We start from the raw sequence: 21,723 nt of genomic DNA on the forward strand, positions 1-21,723 counted from the left end.
AGGACCAGCTATCCTTAAACTGCCAACAGAGTTCTAAAGCTCTCAACAAAGCAGCCCAGGACACAGAGCAGATGACTTACCAGCCCTTCTCCTCTTCAGTGTGACATAGGGCAAGAGGTCATGGCGCGTGATAATCCTCAGTAGCTGCAGCACCTGGCGGAAGTTGGTCTCATCACAGCGGCCCTGCCTTTCTAGGGCCAACAGGAAGTCCCGGCCGCTGCGGATCATCCCCCTCTCATAGTCATCAATCACATCCACAAAGAGAAAGGACAACACACGTACGTCCCGGTGGGTCAGGTGAGTGCCCACAATGTCAAACATGCGGTGCAAACTATAGAGTCCGTGCTCCCTGTCCCCCGTCTCCTCCGGCCAGGCTTGTGCTCGACTCCGTTTCAAGGTGTCCATCCTGCACGGTGGCTGATCCCGCCACGTGCCACCCAATTCCACAGAACTGGAGAACTGTTCCTAGGACTGCAAACCTGAAAGATAAAGAGGGCCAACAGGCTTTAATCAAGAATTTGGCTGGTTTGTTCCCTACTCGGAAGATATTAAATACAAATTCTTGTCTGAATTCCTGCATCAACAGCAGTTTGTGCTCAGATCCTCCTTATGCAGGGTCATAATATTCATACTAATACTTCCCACCTCTCTCCATATAGAGCTTTTCACCTAAAAGTCCCTATGGTTGTCAGTCAGGATTACACTTCTCCCCGCCACCCCCAATCTGGAAAGTGGGCTTACTTAGGCTCAGAGTGTGTGCAAGAGCCAAAAAAAAAAAAAAAAAAAAAGTCTGTCAGAGCTGGAAACAAAAACCAGGAGTCCTGATCACCAGGCTTATATCTGATCTCCTCTGCCAATTCCTGCTACTATAAAGATGCTGGAAATCACTCCCTCTTGTGGTTCACTAGAGACCAGTCTACTGGCCTTTGGGACATAATGCAAAAGACCGTGTTTAACTGGCTTTTTACTGGGTACAGTATTATGAAAGAGGCAGGGGAGCAGCTTTCCATGACGTATCTAACAGGCACTGACACTGCTCCCATGGTATCTGAAAAATCATCATGAAAGTATGTATAGACCAATAAAAAGTGCTATATCAGTTTTCATCTAAGGATCTTTAAACATTAATTAAGCTTCACAAGTTCCCTCCTGAAAATAGTGCAGTCTCTCTTTTGCAAAAGAATTTGGCACACAGAGGGATTAAGTGATTTGCCCAAGGCCATCCAATGGTTAAGTGGCAAATCCAGGATCCCTAACACGCAGTTTCCCACTCTCAATGCAAGCATTTCATTTATGGAGCTTAAGGTGGTTTAACTTTTTCTCCTCCCACTCACACCATGGGGTTCAGTTCTGCTTGGTAATTTGTCTTCCTGTCACCTGCACACATGTCTACAGCTTAAATTAAGAGAAGAAACTTTGTGCAAAACACATGGCACAGACTCAATCCAACCCCAGAAGGGTGGATCATTTATTGTATGCAAGTCTTTCATCTGTCATCTGACTGCCCTGCCTGGAGTGCCCACCTGTGACAGGTTGTAGCATGACAGGCTCACCTGCCTCAGCTGCCTTCCTTCAGAGTCCCCAGAGACAATCCAAAGCCTCTTAGTGCCAATAGCCCATATGCATTTCATTTATTACAAGAGAAACACACACACCCCCATGCACATAAGTCACATCATCACACCTCAGACAAAGTATCAAGTTCAGCTTTAGCAGCCCTCAGCACACCCCGGCTCTGTGGCAGAAACCTCTCGCCACATCCTGGCTCTCTGTTTGTTCCCTCCTGCCCGAGTACCAAACTAGCTGCCCTAACCCTTCCAACTGGAGAGCACTTCTGTTCTTCCCAGTGGGAACCTCCACAACCTCTTTTCTGGGAAGCCCTCAAGCCAGGGAAGCTTCCTTCACTAGACCAGCCCTCTCACCGCTCCTCTGCTTCCAGCTCTCTGGCCCTTTGAGTAAGCCCTTCCATTACTATCTTGCCTTCAGGCCTCCCCGGACCCTCCACTCCTCCCAGCTTAGAGCCAGCAACTTTCTATAGTGCTTCCTCAGCTCTGAGTTGGAGATGCCAGTCAGCAAACCTCCTCTTGTGCCTTCAGCCTTACCCCTCCTGCTTCCTACTAGTACTCCTCCAGTCCCCTGTCAGTTCTCACCTAGCCTCCTAACCAAACCAGTCTGCTCTGACTCACTTGGACTCCCCTTCCTGATAAGCCCCCAGGTGCTGCCCAGCTCTCTTCATTAGCCAAAAGGGAACACGTGTCATGGCACAGAGGAGCTGGACCTACTTCACCTTTAGGAGCAGTCTTCTTTAACTAATAAGATCCCAAATACTTTCTGGCAAGCACACATACAAGCTATGGTGCCTGAAGTAGATAGTGCAGAACACAAAAAGGAATCCAAGCAAGTAATCGAGTGAACAGTTTGCTGGAATGGACAAAGCTATGACAGTAGTGCATCCAGCTCTTGAGCTAGAATCTGCCTAATGGCCCGGCCCCATCCAAGGCATATGAACAGGATTTTTATGATAAAGGCATCAAATATAAACACATTATTAAGAGTAATCATTGGTATCACAATGAAACAGCAAGCCCAGTGTATTAACTATTATGCAAGAACCAGTTCAGTTACTAAGCAGGCCCAAACCTGTTTCACTTTTAAAATCAGATGGGAACAGTCAAACTGGCTTGTGACCCCTCCTTGCTTCACTGATCTATAGACTAGCCTATGTTACCTGTCTACGTATTCAGTTACGTACACTCACCTGTCTACGTATTCAGTTACGTACACTCACCTGCCCCAAAAGGCTGGGAACTATTGGCCTAGCAGTCAAAACCTTGCCATGCCAAATGCCTACATCTGATGCCCAAACATTATTCCTATGGTGACGGGCTATCAACATAGAGCAGTCCATTTGGCGGGTATCCGCATCCCTAGTTCACATCTTAATAGTTCTCACACCCATGGCTGATTAAAAGTGGCACTGACTTTTTCCAACAAGGGTATCAAGCCCACTATAGGGATGTGAAAGTGTGTACACTTTTAACCGTCTATAGGAGCTGGGACGTGCGGGGAGCCGGGTTAAAGCCAGCTCTTGCGCACCGGCGCCTGTCTTCTCCCCTTCTCCCCACACTGCTGCCTATGTATCAGAGGCACCAGTGTAGTGGGGCAGGTGGCCCTGTACATGCTGGCATCTGCATGTCTCCCCGCGCTGCTGCCTCTTTTAGAGGAACAATGCAGGGGGGTAGGCAACTCTGTGGGAGCTGACTCCCCCCAGATTATAAACGTCTAACTGCTGAAAGTTTCAGTGGTTACATGTTTGCCTGAATAAATACATTTTAATATCCCTAGCTCCCATCCTGGGAGCAGGTCAGGAGAGGGAATTCTCAGTTTTGAGAGCAAGAAGCCTACACATGCTCTGAAAGTGAGTTATGCTTTCATTTATAATCAGCTTCACTTCCAGGTTTTCAGTACAATAAAAGGTAAGTTAAAAACACCTCTTTGTTTATTTGATTTGTTTTCAAACACAAAATTTGAAGTTTTAGGACAAATTTGAATTCAAAAGTTCTCTCAAGCCAAGACAGCTATAGCTGTGAATTTCTAAACTCAAGTTTTAAAAAATAAACTTAATATTCCCTTTATAAAACTTTTATACTGAATATGAAGTTTGCATATCATCAGCATGGATATTTATAGGCAAAGGGAGCCGCTTGGGAAAAGCTTTGTACGCCTTATTTTGGGTCATACACAGTGCAATCTCTATCCTCCGTTGAACTGGGATTTTGAGAGGCAGCTATATGATTTAGTTTTGCTTACACCCTTTTAGAGATCATCCTCCTCCTCTATAGTAGTTAAGTTACATGGGAAACCCCCTCCACATATCTGAATTTTTTTAATAGACAATACTAGATTGGAAGCAGGCACTGCACAGCACAAAGCACATTGTGGGAACACAAATATAATGTCATAAGAAACTGACAAGAGAATATTTTAAAGACGTGGAAGAAAGCGTGTATCTATGACTTCTGGTTTTTGACATTTATTCATGTAATTTTGAGGGGTTTTTTAAACCAATTTTTGAGTGCCATGTAGCTGTCCAAAAAGCAGGGGCTTTCAGAGAGAGAGGTGTGTGTGTGTGTGTGCGCGCGCGAAACAAACAGCATTATGTTACAAGTGCACACTAGTAGGGTCTAGGGAGATTAATTCAGGTTGAATGTCTTAGCACATTTTAGAAATCACAGCCCTGTGGTCCACATTACAGATCTATGTCGATAAGCCCTTAGAGATGAGCCAAGGAGCAGGAACATAATATATATAAACAAACTGCACTAGGAAAGAGGTGAAGTCAACATGAATTGAGTAACCATTAGGGATCTAAAAGAGTAGCTGAATGGTCGACCACCTACCCAATAAGCCTAGGCTTATCAGGTAGTCGAGTCGAGTCGACTACTCACATTTTCCCCTGCTTGCTGCCTCTATATCAGAGGCAGCAAGGGGTGGGGGGGGAGCAGGAGCCAGTGCTGGGGGGAGTGGGCTTAAAAGCTGATTCCCTTCAGCACTGTCTCCAGGGTGCAGGGAGGGAGGGGGAGGGGGAGCAAAGGAAGGCAGAGGCGCAGCGGCACTGCAGTTCTTCCTTTTAAGTGTAAAAAGAGCCGGGCAGGCAGAGGCACAGCACGGGACCCGATGCAAGCTTGCGCCAGGTCCCAGACCTACTTCTGCTGCAGCTCTGCAGTTTAAATGTAGTAGGAGCCTGCACACCCGACTCCTACTATGTATAAACTGCAGAGCTGCAGCAGCCCTGTTTCAATTAATTACATACTCGATACAATTTGACATTTAACTCCTGCCCCAAGCTCTGCCTCCACACACCCATTGGTTGATTTCTGGTTTGTCTCAGAAAAATGGATGGAGCTCATTTTGGTCTTGTTTTGAAATTGGGATTTGCTTCATTTTGGGGGGGGGGGGGGGGGGGGCTTGTTTTGCTTTTTTTGTGAGAGTTGGCTACTCGCCTCCACTTAGCAGCAGGTCTGGCTCCTGACCATTTCCAGGGCACAGTGAGGTCTGTAGTGCGAAGACAGGCAGGAAGCGGTAGCACCCCTGCTGGTCACCTTGTCTCCCTACAGCTAGGTGACCCAGTGCCTGATTTCCTGTGACCCTGTACTGGGTCGTGACCCATACTTTGAAAATGACTGGATTATTACAGCATGAAGAACCATAGGATGTGCCCTTAAGTCCTAGTGACACTCATGTGTGAGTTCTGCACCTACGAGGACTAGTTTGAGCAGGGTTTTGGTTGCTCACGCATGCCCTACGCCTGAGTGGACATTTAACTCAATACTTATCATTAGTAAACATTTCTGGTGTTAATTGGATAAATACTGCAACTGTTTGTATGTGGGGGGAAAGGGTGTTTTATTGGTAAAAATCTAAAATCAGAAGTCCTATTTGTTTATTTTTGAAATGCAGCTTCTCTTGAAGGAGATGTGCTTTTACAAGGTACACACTGGGCTTAGATGTATCAACGGTTAAAAGTAAAGATCAAAGAAAGGGAAAAAAATGTTGTTTCCAAGTTTTAACCAAGAGAGTGTAAATGTGTTTCCAATTAAAATCTTAGAAACAATACCTCCTCTCCATCCCCCCTCTCACTGCTCTCAGCTCCTGTCTCTCAGGACCCATCTACAGCAAGAAAGTGACCATGGTGAAGCACAGCTGCATAAAAGTTGGGGACCAGTGACTTTATATACTTTACCTGTCAAAAACATGTAACACAGAGGAGCCCCTCTGACTTTTCATGCTGTTTGGGAATTATTCTCTTCCAGGGCTGCTATGAAATCTTCAAACTCTAATTCAAAGTGCCTGTATGCACACACTTTCCAAATAAAGTTAACTCATTTCTACACCACAATTTTAGGGTTTTCCATTCTTCCGGCCAAAGTTACAGGCATCTCTAACGTCATCTCTAACGTCAGAAATTTCTACAGGGATGTCCTCATTGCAAAATTAACTCCAGTGATCAGCACTCAGGAGTAGGGCATGCGTGAGCAACCAAAACCCTGCTCAAACTAGTCCTCGTGGGTGCAGAACTCACACATGAGTGTCACTAGGACTTAAGGGCACATCCTATGGTTCTTCATGCTGTAATAATCCAGTCATTTTCAAAGTATGGGTCACGACCCAGTACAGGGTCACAGGAAATCAGGCACTGGGTCACCTAGCTGTAGGGAGACAAGGTGACCAGCAGGGGTGCTACCGCTTCCTGCCTGTCTTCGCACTGCAGACCTCACTGTGCCCTGGAAATGGTCAGGAGCCAGACCTGCTGCTAAGTGGAGGCGAGTAGCCAACTCTCACAAAAAAAGCAAAACAAGCCGCCCCCCCCCCCCCCAAAATGAAGCAAATCCCTATTTCAAAACAAGACCAAAATGAGCTCCATCCATTTTGCTGAGACAAACCAGAAATCAACCAATGGGTGTGTGGAGGCAGAGCTTGGGGCAGGAGCAGCATGTGGAGATGGACCTGCTGCTGGCCACTTCCAGGGTGTAGTGTGGTCCAATGTCCCAGGACAGATAGGAAGCCTGCCTTATCATTCCACTGTATCACTGACAGGGAGCCGCTGGACGTAAGCCCAACAATCTCCTGTCCCAGACCTGAGCCCTTCCACAAACCCCTCCTACACTCTACGTACCTCATCCCTGGCTCCCCTGTAACTCACCTTCATAACCCAGCCTAGAGTCCCCACCTACATACTGAACCCCTCTGTCCCACCCCCCAGCCTGTACCCCAAACTCCTCAACTCTGGCCCCACCCCAGAGCCCACCCCCACACAAAGCCTTCATCCCCACATTTTCAACCACTCATCCCTGAGGCCCCACCCTGGAGCCTGACTCTAGTCGAAAGATATAATTATGCTGGATCATGGGTATCAACAATTTTTTTCAGTGGGGTTGGGAGAAAAAAGTTTGAAAACTACTGCAATAAGCTGAGCTCCTCTGTGATTCTTTTCCAGTGAATCTGTCTGTCCCCATGGGCCCACAGGAGGAAACTGTGGCAAAGCATTGTAGGATTGTCAGCACTCAAATGATTTAGCCTGCATCCTCACTGCAAAGTGGGCAGGTTGCCAGTCCAATAGAAAGCAGCACACAGTTTGAGCCTAAACTTCCAGCCAGCCCAGCCTGTGAAAGCACCACTCTCAGACAAGAGGCTTTTGCATGTGGGCAGGAGAGAGGTTAGGGACAAAACCCAAGTAAGAGCCTGAATTAGCTCTGCAGAGAAGACATTCCCTAAGAGAGGTGTGTCTGAGGTTGGGACTGAATGTAAAAAAAAGCCGTAAATGAGCCAAAGGAAAGACATCCCCCTCAAATGAGTGGCAGGCAGAAGACAGAGAACCAAAAGTGGTGAAATACCAAGTGATGTTCAGTTTCTCAACTTTGGAAGATCCAGCAGCCAGGAGGAAGGAGTTTCATTTAATCAAACCACTTTTGTTTCCCTCTAAGAATGCAGGTTTTGTATTGTCTATGTCCAAGGTTTCCTCCTGTTTTTTCCTGTAACATTTCAAGCCAAGTTTCTGAGCAAGGCTGACCATAAAGATTCCCTCAGTCCTTTCACAAGAGTCAGGATGTTAGAGTCCCCCTTACTTGGCAGTGGGGGTAGAGAAAACCTGCAGAATCCTGGAAATTCTCCTCTCTCCACTGCAACCTGCTCCCCTGACTAAGTGGATGGCTCCCAGAAAACCACCTCTTCCCCCCATCACACATACACACACACACAGTAGCTGGTCATTGAAGCGGCTCACATAGGGTGTCTCTACACTGCACCGTAGTGCGAAATAAGATACACAATTTGAGCTATACAAATTGTATATCATATTTCGATTATATTTCAAAATAGCTTATGTCGTACTTTGGCATTGTCTACACAGTGCCAAATTTCAGAATAACCCGCTATTCCAAAACGTCCCTTATGCCTTGTGGAATAAAGTTTACAGGGACGTCGGAATAGCGAGCACGTTATATTTTAAAATAATGGGCTTGCTGTGAAGACATGGGATAGCTATTTCACAATACTCTGGTATTCCAAAATAGCTTTGAAGTGTAGATGCATCCATACAGGGCTGCAGGCAGCAGCTGATCAGATCATGCTTCCCTTTCCATTCCCCAATCTCTATTCCTGTGGTACCTGACTAATACGGTGCAAGAAAACAAGGTCCAGACACAGAGTCAGTGGACAATCACCCTGAGCAGCACTTAGACTGCGAGGGTGGGATGGGGGGTAGTGATGTTAAATTTTGATCAATCAACTAATCGAGCAGTCGATGGAATTTCCATTGACTACTTGATTAGTCAATAAAGAGGGGGGGTGCTATATCCCACTGCGCCTCTCCCTCTAAAATGTTCAGGAGCTGCCTGTGGCTCTTGTGTATTTCCAAGGGAGAGAGGCAGCAAACCAGCACAAGCAAGGAGCAAAGCAGTCCTGGCTGGTGCTGGTTCCCCTCTGTGCCTCTTCCTTTGAAATGTACAAGAGCCACGGGCAGCTCTTGTACATTCCAAAGGGAGAGGAGCAGCAGTGGGACCAGTGTGAGCGGGACCGTTTTGATCCCCGCTTGCATCGTTTCCCCACTACCTCGTGGAGAAGGTGCTCGGGGGAGGGGGGTGGTGACTGGCTTTTGAGCTGGCTGTTCCCAGTACCAGCTCATGCTCCCCATCTTGCTGCCTCTTTCTGATAAGAGTCAGCAAGGGACGGGGGGAGAGAGTGGGAATCGACTAGTCGCTTACATCCCGGGGGGTGGGAGAGGCTCCACCAAAATGAGGGTGGGCACTGCTGAGATACTCCATGTTACTTCGCAAAATAATGTAAGCATGGATGGCGAGGCAGGAATCTTTTGAGTTCTATTCTTATCTCTCAGTGACACAAGTCTGGCCTTGGGCAAGTGACTGAGGATAACAATACTGACCTACTTCACAGGCTGCTGTGAGGATTAAATGAATGTGCAGAGTTTTGAAGATATAAAAGCTGTAAGTGCAAAGTGTCATTCACTTCCTGCTCTGAAGTGCAGTCCCATTCCACCCCAGAAATGAGTGCATTTCAGCAGTAGGCAAAGCAATCTCTAAATCTCTCTTCCCTAGCTCACAGGACACCATGAAGTGTGAAATATTAATGAGACTACAACGGATAGTGATTTTTAAAAACAAGAGCAGGCAAAATGAGCAACCAATGTTATATTTAGAGGTCAACAACATATTCCAACCTTAAAGTGCTATATTGTCCTGCATTTTGCTTCAACTACCCCAGACTAACACGGCTACATTTCTATCACTTGTCTATATAAGTTTTGTACTAGTAAAACCATTTTGGTTAGGGGTTTGATTTTTTTAAAACCAAATCAATATAAAGATACTTTATACTAGGGATGTAAAAATATGGTTAAAAGTCAGCCTGCAGTTGAAGCCTCCCCGGGACCCAAACCCGCTCCTGAGGAGGAGGCTTTGCTTCCATAGTGAAGCTGCCTCCCCGGAAGTGGAAACAGTAGGGGCTGCTGCTGGCCCCACTCCTGTGGAGGTTTCGCTGTGGGCTCTGCAGCCAGCTCCCCAGGAACGGAGCTGGCAGCCCCTGCCAGCCCCACTCCCAGGAAGCCAGCATATAACCCATGGCAGGTGGGAGGGTGCCAGGCACGCCACAGACAGGAGTTGCTCTATTGGGCCCCATGGGGCAGGAGCAGCACCCTGCACACAGCGGGCAGAGAGCTACTCCAGCCCCTACCAGTTAACCAGAGCCATTAAGAGTGAAGCTTACTGGTTAACCTTTTACATCCCTACTTTATACTAGTATTACTTATTCCCCTGGCCACACAGGGATTGCTATGCTAGTAAAAGCATCTTTATACCAAGGTAACTGCAGTCACTGTAGAGGGTTGTATTGCTTTAACTAGAGCCATTTAAGAACCATGCTATTCACATATGTACCCTCTCCACATGCTGGATATGGATAAAGTTTTCTTTCTGCTGCATTCAGGCAAGCCAACCCTTTGCTTGTTTTGTAACAACTTCCCTTCATGACCAAGTGGCTTAACTATAGTAGTTCCCTCTCTGCTGTCTACAGCTAGTGCAGAAGTCAGAAGTATCCAGTTTGCAGGAGCTGCAATCAATCACCCCCCCATCCCAAATTCTTTAGCTTGGCTGTCTATTAAACAACTAGCCCGTCATAAGATTGTATTTTCAGGTCTCTCCTGAACCTCCGGTATCTCGCTCCATCTCTCTCTCTCTCCTCCTCCTCCCTCTCTCTCTCTCTCTCTCAACTCTCCTCTGCCTTCTGCCTTTCTCTCAGCTCTCCTCCGCCTTCTGTCTCTCTCTTTCTCTTCTCTCCCCTTCCCGCCTCTCACTCTGTGTTTCTCTTCTCCTCCTGCTGAGTCTCTCTCTCTCGTGTGCTGTCCTCTGCCTCCTCCGTTCTCCTCCGCGTCCTCTGTGTCTGCTCCGCTTTCCTCCTTTTGAATCCGGAGCTCTTTCCTGATGTCAGAGACACATGCTCGTCCAGGCCCCACCCCCTGGCTGTTCCCTCTGGGTGGTGCTGTTGCATCCCGCCATGGCGCTCGGCAACAGTGCTCCCCAGAGGCAACACGTAACGCTACAGCATTATAGAGTCACAGACATTGGGCTACTATATATATACATATATCATATCAGGCAGCCGGGATCCACACACACTCGCTTTACAACCTTGAAATGTCATTTAGGATTTGATCCCAACCCAACTGAAACCGCTGGAGTTTCTCCACCGACTTCAGTGGGTGTAGGCTCTGTGACTCAGCTTCCTCCATCTACAGAAAAAGGAGCATGATGCTTCCCTTCCTCGTAGTTGTGAGTGTTTGTGAGATGCTTTGAGATCTCTAGAGAGATAACACCAAAGTAGTGTCATTCAGCAAGACTGCCTGGATGCTTATATAGTAATGATTTCCTCCTTCTGCCCACGCTCCACTGCTAGCAGCAATAGCAGGAAAGACTAGAGTTGCAACACTATAATCATTTTACATATGGGAACAGCCCATGCTACCAAAGTTCTATCCCAACGCATCTGTTATACATAATTTGCACTCCTCGGCCTTTCAAACACATAGGTCAGTTAAAGGGACTCTGGCAAGAAAATACCTTACCTTCCATGCTTTAAAAACATTTTTCAAAAAACAAGTCTAATCTGCTTTTCCCCATTTATGCCGTTTATTATGGACACTTCCGTTTCACTTTGTTTCTACTCAAATTTCACTTCCTGGTTCCCATCCTCTAGGCCTCATGCTTAATCTGGGAATCCAATACTGCAGGGCATGGTTTGAATGCCAAATATATAAGTACATATGCATACACACAATTGATTTAAATACGTATTTTTGTTTTCAAGCAGTCATTTTTTTTTAACGTTAGGATTTATAAAACCTGCACTTCCGTATAAACCCTTAATCTGGAATTCTAAGTGTGGGACTTAGGTATGTCAGTATATAGTCAAGTAAATGATTAACCAATAAGCCTGGTCTTATCCATTAAGCCTATTGATTACACACACTCCCGCCTCCCCCCCCCCAACTTTGCTGCCTCTCTATCAGAGGCAGCAAGGAGGGTAGGGGGAGCCAGTGCCCATGAGGAGCTGGCTTTAAGCAGGCTCCCCATAAGCACTGGATCTGCTTGCCCTCCTCGCCCCTCCCCCAATAGAGAGGCAGCAGTACGGAGGGTGAGGGTGGCAGGCTGAAACCAAAACACGCAGGGAGCCGGCTTTCAAGCCAACTCCCTGCACGTATTGGCCCCCATGGACCCTCCTGCCTCCTACGACCTTTTAAGCCAGCTCTCCCCAACACCAGCTCCACGATGCCGCCTGCTCCTCTCCCCACACACACACACTGTTGCCTCTATGAGAAGCAGCAGCCCAGGGGAGTGTGGGGGGAGACAGGGAAGGCTGCCACGAAGCAGCCCCTGTCCTTGTGGGGTACGAGCTCCCCAGGACAGAGGCTTCTCCACATCTAACATCTAAAGAAACATCTAACAAAGTGCAACGTTAAAAAAATAAGCATAAGGAAAATTCTATGCCATACGTTCTGGAAAGAAACGAGAATTCAGCACAAAATTCCAGTTTTTTGAAGTTCCAGCAGGCAGCCTGTCATTGCTAGAATACCCCAGAACAACATTAAGTCCATTTTATTCAGGTTGAATTAACCAGGGGCTTTCACTGAGGAGATGATAGAAGACATTACACTTCCCTTACAACCTTGTTCTCCTCCAATTTCAAAGTTGTCCAACCAGGAGAACCCAGACTGTTTGGCTGTAAAGTTTCATTTAAAAAAAAAAAAAAGTATAATCCTTTGATCTTTTAGAGCAGCTCTTTAATTAGTGCATGTATGGGGAAGCAAATCTCTCACCATAGGGAGGGAAAGGAAACTTGTATATTCAACAGTTCTTAAACTGAGCTTACAATAAGCAAGTGGTATGATTGGCTCAAAAAATGGATCCAGTTCCTCAGCTGGTGTAACTGGAATAGATTTCTGCCAATATAAACCAGGTGAAGATACACTCCATTGTTTATGTCCACATCAAACATGGTTAAATGGATGCTGTCAACTGTAAAGGCAGCCAGTTTCAAAAGTTTAATTACAAAGTAGTTATGTGTGTTACACCTGTCACAACTCTTCCAGCAAATTTCAGGGATAAAAAAACCAAACCAAAAGAAAAAAAACCCATGTTTCTCTCTCTCCTATTGCGTGAAAGATCTACAAAAACAGGGGAAGCAGACTATAAAAACTGCTGTAAAACACAAAGCAAAACAGCAAAAATAAATTTCCTCTTCTCTTCGGCTCTGACAAAAGTGGGTAAAAATTCTATACCAAAGTGTGATTCTCAATTGATAGTAACCCTTTAATATACTGTTGACATGCTTGATTGTTTTCTAGTAAACAGTTCATAGCACTTATTTTGCAAGAACACTGGCAGGGAGCCTGTGCCACTGGCTTGGCTGTTCCCCCATCCTCTGAGCTCTTCATGCTGTAGGACCACATTGTTCACTGGTTGCTGGCTCTGTGCACGACATATCCTCTGGACACTCTATTTGTAAGCTCCTATCTGAGCCACATGCCTATTTTATGAAGAAAGCGGATGTACAGCTACAACTCAACTGTGTTCATTGTACATATGTAAGACAAGCCTGATATGGCTTGACTACAAAACACCTCTGCACCTGCATGCTGCGTATAAAGTAACTAACCACTCTAGCATCACAGCCTGGCTAGCTATTACTGAGTTCACAAACATTACATACACTCAAGTGAAGGTGTTTGAGGAGTTATTTGTTTTGTTTCACACTACTCTGAGATACAGGTATGATAAATTTAATCTCAACATAAAAAAAATCCACCGAAATCCCTTTTGTTCTACAACAGATCAGCTCAAATTATATTATACAAGGTTATTACCACACACACATTCTTGGAGTGTTTTCTTTTTAAAGTACTGGTACTTGCTTTTTAAAATTAAGACAACGGCCAAAAATTTATTCCATGAAGTAACAGATCTACACTATCCTTCATGCTTAAAATTGCACACATACAATATATTAAAAGCTATGCCGCTGTCATCCTTAAACTAAGATTTTGCATAAAATTCAGAAACTCCAAGGTTAGTATTACAAAAGCAACTTTAATTTTACCTCTTTCAGAGTAAATTGTATTTTAAGGTCTCAGTCCTTCAGACTTATGCACATGTTTACCTTTACTGTTCAGCTGCAGCAGTTCCATTTATCTCCAATGAAACAACTGCCAGCACACAAGGTTAAACACATGGTAAAGAATTTGCAGGATTGGGGCTCTAAACACTAGTTCTGCAAAAAGTTAAGCATGTGAACGGTCATGTTGAAATCATACATCCAGATAACCACATACTTAAGTTTTTGAAAACAGTTTTACACTTACATATTACTAGGGGGCTGTGCCCACTGCTCGCTACACTACCACTGTCTCTGGCCACTTTTGCAGCCAAGCGAGCCTGATGACATCATTCTGTTGCGTGGGAGAATTTTGTGTATATATATATATATATATATAAAAAAGAGAGAGAGAGAGAGAGAGACTTGAAACAAGAGTACATGAAAAAAGCTGGGCTGGTGGCGGGGGAGTGGGATGGACAGGAACCTAGCCCCAGGGCTGAAAGTAGCAGGGCCAGCAGCCAGGAGCACAGCCCCAGTCAGGGCTGGCAAGGTGGGTAGTGCAGCCATGGCTGGTGAGGTGCAGGGGGCGCAGCCCCGCTTGGGGCTGGAGGCAGCAGGGCTGGCAGCCAGGAGCGCAGTCCTGGCCGGGGCTTGCAGCAGGGAGCACAGCCCTGACTAGGGCTGGAGTCAACAGGGCCAGCACCTGGGCGAGCAGCCCAGCACAGCGATGTAGGAGGTGCCGCCTGGCTGGGACCGGAGGCAGTGGGGCGGCCCCTGTCCAGGGCTGCTGCATGTGGGGGAAAGGGAGCTAGGTGCAGCAGGGCAGGCAACACTGAGCACAGCCCAGCTGGGAGTAGAATCCTACACCCAGGTAGGGAGCCTTGACCTTCCCTTGTCTGGAAAATTCTGTGGTTTGGGACCACTCAGGTCCTGAGGGTGCTGGACAACGGAAGTTTAACCTGTACTTCCCCCCGCCATAAGCTCCATGATCAAAAATCCTCTTCCTCTTGATTCCATGTTTGAATCAGCATCTCTTTCCAGAGTTTCAATTGAAAATTGATTTATAGCATGGGAATATTTGTCTGGGTTTGTTGGGTGATTGGTCAACAGCTCACAATTTTTATGTCCCTGGTCCCATCCCATATCACTGAGAGCCAGTATAAGTAAAGACACAGTACAGCATTCCTGAATTTTCTAAAGCACAACTTTTTGGGGGGGGGGGTGCACTAACTTCAGGCCTTCTATAGTTATTATAAATCTGAAAAAAGTAGTATAGCTTGTTTTCTTTTTCATCATACCAGAGCCTTAGAATGTCTATTTACAACATATTTAGGGTTGACAAAATTCAGGTTTTTTTAATTCTGACAATATTTTTATTTGTAAGACTTTCATTTTTAACTATTTTAATTTTTGCAGTTGCAAGAAATTAAGAGGAGCTGGGTTAGTGCATCAAAGACAACTGGCCTGCAGGGAGCTTTCGGGGTGACAGTGAGGCCTGAGACACCAACCACAAGCTATAGTCCTGGCCCAATGGAGCGGAGACCCCTGGTCGGGGCCAGGAAGAGAAGGACAAGGACAAGCCCCCCTCCCACCCCACAAGAGACCACCCACTGCTGAACATCCAGCCATGAGTAAACAAGTGTGCAGACCCATGACAGGGAACTGCAGAGGGCTCCCTGTACTGCCCTAGGGCTAGGAACACAAGATCTCTACAGACTTAGGTACTGGGCAGACCATGCTTGCTAGCTCTTGTTGATGGATTTTTTTTTTCATAAATTTCTGTATCAGGTGAAATTGACATTTACCAACAATTAATTATTTAAACTGAATCCTGCCAAGCCTAAACAATATTTAACACATGGCTCCCAACTGGCCATGTGGCATAATGTTTCAGTCTTGCACATGAAACAAATAACATCATGATTGTCAGGCCTGCAGTCAAGTTCTTGGGTATTCTTTTCTGCTAAGTAGACTGGAATACATAAGTGTGTGTATAACAAGCTTAGCAAGTCTTCTGAGAACTGGATACCCCCAATGTGTCCTACATCATCTGAAAAGACACAAACAATTGTCTACCTGTGGTATTAGGTAAGGGAAGAGGAGATGACTGCCTGATTTTTGCCAGAGTGCAAACAGATGCAACTGTGAAACATGGTAGGTATAGACAGGCAAAAACAACGGACACAAAAATTCAATAAAGAACCAGACATGTATAGAGATAATGAGATCAGGCACATTAGATAGGATTATTTTTAAATATTGGGGGTATAAACACTCTTCAGGGCATAAGCCAATAACTAATGCAATTTTCAAAGATACATGTATTATTCTGTATTTGTCTACTATGGAGTTTCCTTCCTCTCGTCATTGCCAGAAATAGGATCCTGGACTGCAGGAGCCATGGATCAGATACAGAAAGCTCCATACTGTACACAACAGAAATGCCACAGAACAGTTGCAGTGAACTGGACAGAGCACAATCCACACTAGAAAAATGTATAACAGTTTTTAGTATGTGTGTTACACAGCTAACAGCTGAAATGATATGGGGTTCTAAAGCTGTATTGCAGACAGGACATGAGTATTTAACATCAGCTGATCCTACTCAGTGGCTAGTTATTTTAAAAGCCTGTTACATTTGTGCTATACACCTGCCAAATACAGTTACAAGTTTTCTAGCACAGCTGGGAACTGTTTACATGTCATGAGTAACTTGTTAAAATCATTGTGATTCAATCTGTCCTATAGACAGGGGTTAAGGCTCTTAGAGAAAGAACTGCTGTAGCCAAAGTTTTTAAACATGGTTTTCATTGTTTGACAAACTGATACCACTTTTGGAGTGAACCATGTTTTAAAGGAAGCCTATCAGTGTCTTCTTCAGTGGAGACACAGCTTTCAATATGACATGTAAATTCCATGGCTGACTTCAGGAGTGAACCATGTTTTAAAGGAAGCCTATCAGTGTCTTCTTCAGTGGAGACACAGCTTTCAATATGACATGTAAATTCCATGGCTGACTTCAGTGCCAAATAGCTTGGAATATTGTCCACACTGTTGATCAGGATACAAAACCATGGCTATCATGACACCCTTATCTATCCATATTATGAATGTGAATGGGTACCCAGTTACCATCACCCTTAACAAGTGATGTTTACCAAGTAACGGTAACCAGTGCCCAGGAGCTGCCCCTCCAGCCCGTGCAAGGCCGCTGGCTCCCAGTCTGCACATGGCCACCAGAAGCAGCTGGGCTGGAACAGCCCCTGTCCACAATGAAGGGGCTGCTCCAGCCTGGCCACAGTGGGCTCTCTCCCAGCCAGTTCCTCCTTTTAATCAGTTAACCAATTAAACGGGATTTTACATCTCTAACCCAAGTTACAACAAAAATGGTCATGGTCACACAACAGGGCTTTTTCCCCCTACAGCACAACCACATATCCACACTACCACACACTGCCTACCACTGTTTGTATCAGTGCATCCTGGGAAAACTAGGCCATTGTTTTTTCACATATTTATACTACTAATCAGCACAGTAACCAAGTGATCTCCCATAATGTCTTAGCAAGAGATGAGTGCCAGGACGACATACACGCAAAGCAGCAAGACATACAGAAATGCACTGAGATACCCTTCCCCAGCTTTCTGAGTGGTAGGAAGTAAAAACCAGCCAACTCAGATGCACAGGCACAGTTAGGGAACCCATCTACAAAGCAAATAAACTTTGCCAGAAAATTAGAGAAACACAGCCATGCAGTAGCCCAGGCTGCTGGCAAGGGTGTAACAGCTTCCAGTGTTATAAAGTGTAATATTATCCATGTTGGGCACAGGCACAAGCTAAGTTTACAGCCAAACAGATGTTAAGTTACAAACTCAGTTAAAAGTTAGAGTGTAGACAGGGCCTAAGGAGCCACAGACAGTAAAACTGACAAAATGCATTAGTTTAAATGAATGGAATTCAAAGCTGGATTTAGCCAAATGTCAGGCTCAAACCAGGTTTGGACTAAGGATGTAAACTGTTATTTAAAAAGTTAACTGGTTAAACCACTATATTTAACCAGTTAACTGTAGAACAAAGTCCTCCCACCCGCAGTGTGACATGATGGTCCCAGCCACGGGCCTGCTCCAGCCCGGCCGGGTCACTGATTAACTAGTTACCAGGAAGCATCACCCTGTACATCTCTAGTTTGGACCCCGATTTTAAGGCTAAATGAAAACTCAACTAAGAATCCAGAGTACAAGTGTTCTGAACAGAGCTTCGGCTATTTATACACTGCTGAGCTCTCACACAGCACTTTCCTAAACCACCCACCCTCAAAGGAGGTCAGTATTATTCTCTCCATTTTACAGATTGGGAACCTAAGGCACAAAAAGGTGAAGCAGCTTGCCCAGTCACACAGCATGTCAGTGACAGAGCCAGGAATTGGACCCATGTTTCCCAACTCCCAGCTCAGTACTTAAGTCTAGCCAACCTTATCCAAACACCTGTTTATATAAGCAAAGAGGTCAGAGATGTCTGATATATTAAGTCACTTCTCATCCACCCTTCCTTCCTATTCCCCTCCTGGACTGAATTTCCTGCCATGTATTTTTGTCTAAACTAGAGCAATGTTTCCCAAACTTTTGGAAGAACCCCACCATCAAAAAAATGAAACTAACAGAACCCTGCCACGTGTTGTTAAAGGTGTACACACCTTAAGGTACAAGTCTTCTTCCACACAGCTGTGCATACAGCTTCAGACAACCCCAAGGGGGCATATCACCACACTTAAGCAAATGCTTATTTAGAGCACTTTCCATGACTTGAAACATTTAAAACTAAACTGGGATGTCTAGCATTCTCCTTTATTCTATTATTCTAGAAGGCTGGCAAGAAAGAAGACAACTGGACTGAGCCCTAGGAATCTAGTATCAGGTCTTGTTTTGAGAACCATACTCATCCCCTCTCCCTTAAACCACACATTCAGTTTTAAATGATGGGGTTAATGCTTGTACAGTGGGAAAAACATTTACACATCAGATGGGCAATTGGAGGCTAAGTTAGTCACACATTAAAAGCCAGGACAAAGCACAATTTCGCCACTATAATAGACCCTTCCACGAAGATAAACTGAAGTGGATGAATCACTAGCATATTACAAAATAATATATAAATACAGACAATATAGAGACCAACCTTAATTTGAAGCTCTTCTTGTCTTGTTTATATCCGCTCTACTGCACTGATTCGCATACGGGGGCTGAACAAGAATTTTTTAAAGAGTCTTCTATTCCTCCCTTTTACTTTACTTTTTAAATAAACAAAATACCCAACACAAGAGCCTAAACTCTTTATGAATGGTTTTACAATATGGCTCTCAAGTCAGGGAAGCCTAACTACTAAAGTTAGATTACCAGAATGTGATATTAAATCGGGTAGACTTGCCTGAAGAATTTTCCTAGTAATTCTGATGCTGAAAGATCTCCCATCTATCTTGCTCCAGAAAAATTCACTAAGAAAATAGAAGGGAAAGAGGAGAAAATCCAAAATCTATTATGCACCCTCCAGTTCCTTTCTTTTAAAATAATCATTTTTCTGAAGATTTGATTCTACATTAGAAGTTTTGTTTCTATACTCTTTTAAATATAGAGATGATGTCTTTTTAAAAAGTTTTTCTACTTTCCTCTGCCCCCAATTTAATTTCTTGTAATTTTAACTAACTAAATTTCTGGGACATTTAAGTTAGAGACTCTACCACAACAACAAAAAAGTCATTAGAAACTGTGAAATGCTTTAAAATTCAGCCTGTACTTTCTTCTTTATTCTTAATTGTGATTGTTACTTTTAGTGCTTATCTTTCCCCACATCACACTCTTCCTGTAATACTACTTTACCCCAAAGAACAGATCCCTCTCCAAAAGCAGGAGATTTAGAAACTGAGGGTTAAATTTTCAGAAAGCTGGTTTGCCACACAGCTGTTCAACTTTAAGGCTCTTCCCCAGTTGTACAGCTGAATCTTCCTACATTATTTTTAAATATTAAAAAATTAAAAATCTGACTCCCCCCAAAATTAAGATTAAGCTCCCAAAATACAACTAACCCACCAAAACAGGGTTATTACACAGCTTGCTTTTTACTCGCAATAGCCTCTTTCCTTTTTTAAAAAAATTAATATTTGTTATAACTACTTAGCAGTTCCCACATTTCAATATGCAGCTCTAGTCCTGCTTTCCTGCTCCCAACCCCTTTTCCTCCCCCCTCCTAGGCCAAGAAAATTTGGTTTAATATTAAGATAGAAAAGGCATATTTTTTAAAGTGTCTTGTTTTAATTTCCTGCAACTCTCTCCCAGGGCCTATCCCCCTCCTCTCCCACACCTCGATATACACATTTAATCCTGAACAGCCACCAACCCCCCAAAATCAGGAAAAGTGGGTTTATTAGAAGCTGGGAAATGTGTATGTTTTAAACTGGTTTATTCCCCCTCCCGAAAAAGCCTCCCTGAGACTCTGCACCTGCCTGTCACGCTTCTCTCTCCACCTCTATTGCCCCTTTCCCATTCCTTCCCCCCCAAAATAAAGATCCCAGGGAAAGAGGGCTGATGGGAAGGCAGAAATGAATGGCTCGCTCCTCCCCAGCAGGGACCAACGCAGGGGCCCTCCTAGCTGCCTGTCTCTACTCTCACTCCCCCGGGCCCCAGGGAGGGGGCTCAGTGGGAGCTGGCACGGGAAGGGAGGGGGCTAAGGCAAGTGCTTCCCCCCAGGATCAGCTACAGGCTGCCCCTCCCCCCAGAGAACAGGACACCCAGGGACCGGGGGGTGGCAGGAGCTGGGGGGGGAGCGCGGACCTTTGCCGGGGCTGGTTTCCCCCCGCTCCTCCTTCCCCCTCCCCCCGTCCCCAGGGGCGGCTGCTGCCAGGCTGGGGGGGGCTGCCCCGGGCTCCCTAGGCCTCTCTCACTCTCTCCTCAGGATCAGGGCGGCCATATTGGATCCGTCAGCTTCTCTCGTCTGAGGGAGGCGGCCGCTGCTGCTAGAGCAGGAGCAACATCCGGGAAACCGCGGCAGCTCCTCCTGGGTGGGAGGGGGGAGGAAGAGGTAATGGTGTAACCTACATCCGGTGTCCCTCTCTCTTCCTTCACCGCCATAGGAAAGAATGGGGGAAGGGCCGCCATCTTTGTGGAGGGCAGGCTGGCGGCTCCATCCGGGATATTTCTTGGGTGGCTTCAAAACTATCGGGAAGTATGGGGAGGCGGCCGCCATGTTGGTAGAGGGCAGACGGGCAGGCACAGCCGGGTTCTGACTTCACAGCTACTGAAGAGAAGGGTCGAGTGCCACCATCTTTGTGAAGGGCATACGAGCACGTGGGAAATTCGAGTCCTCTGTTGAAGCAACTGCGTGTAGGACCGAGCTGATGAGTGTGGGGGAGGGTTGTGTGTTTATTAAACAGGCTGTAGTACAGAACACCAGTAAAAACTGGACACAAAAACCAGGTTCAAAAATATGCCAGTAATTATTTCAGTGCAGTGATTTCCCTGATGGAGGTTTATCCCCCTTGCTATTTAAAATGCCCATGTTACCATTAGGAATATTCTTATTAATTGCCTTTTGCAAAGAGGGTTGGGGGTGATCTGATAGGTGATCTGAGTTCTGCTCTTAGGTCAGCGACTGGTCTTGGTCATGTCACTTACTCTATACCTCAGTGTCCCCATCTGTAATATGGGGATAATTACTAGTACAATTATTTATTTGTATTGTGAGAGTGGCTGGAGTCCCCAAGCAGGGATAAGGGTCCTACTACACTGACCTCAGAGTTACATGAATACAGACAAGACAAGATGATCCCTGCTTTAAAGAACTGGCAATCTATTTCCCTGATCTTGTAAAGACATGATCTTAAGCTATATAATTTAATTAAGCTGTACAAACATTAGGCATTATTATCATTAGGTACTGAAAGCAGTCCTGCTAATCAGGCAAACATAAACCATCCCTTACAGGTTGGAAAAACCCCTGTTGAGGAAGATCTAATTTTCTAGGTCCTGGTTCAGTGCAGTGAGCTGGACTTGAGGGCTTGGTGAGGACTC

At 45.4% G+C, this 21,723-nt stretch overlaps 1 protein-coding gene across 5 annotated transcripts in view; it reads right to left on the reverse strand.

Annotated features, from left to right (window-relative positions):
- Positions 1-20,706, reverse strand: part of DEDD (death effector domain containing) — a 41,814-nt gene extending 21,108 nt beyond the window's left edge. Inside the window, exons 1-3 of one of the 5 annotated variants that reach the window (XM_075907768.2) lie at positions 20,598-20,706; positions 19,088-19,154; positions 81-479 (exon numbers count right to left, since the gene is read on the reverse strand). In XM_075907768.2, coding sequence (XP_075763883.1) covers positions 81-405 — 325 coding nt within the window. In that variant the 5' untranslated portion in view covers positions 406-479; positions 19,088-19,154; positions 20,598-20,706. Of the gene's footprint in view, positions 1-80; positions 480-18,838 lie in introns of all 5 variants that reach the window. The other 4 variants (XM_075907766.2, XM_025180127.3, XM_075907767.2 and 1 more) reach the window with 4 other exon arrangements.
- Between the last annotated feature and the right edge of the window lie 1,017 nt (positions 20,707-21,723).

Source organism: Pelodiscus sinensis, chromosome 22, assembly GCF_052426305.1.
Source record: "Pelodiscus sinensis isolate ZL-2025 chromosome 22, ASM5242630v1, whole genome shotgun sequence".
Classification (NCBI taxonomy): domain Eukaryota; kingdom Metazoa; phylum Chordata; order Testudines; family Trionychidae; genus Pelodiscus; species Pelodiscus sinensis.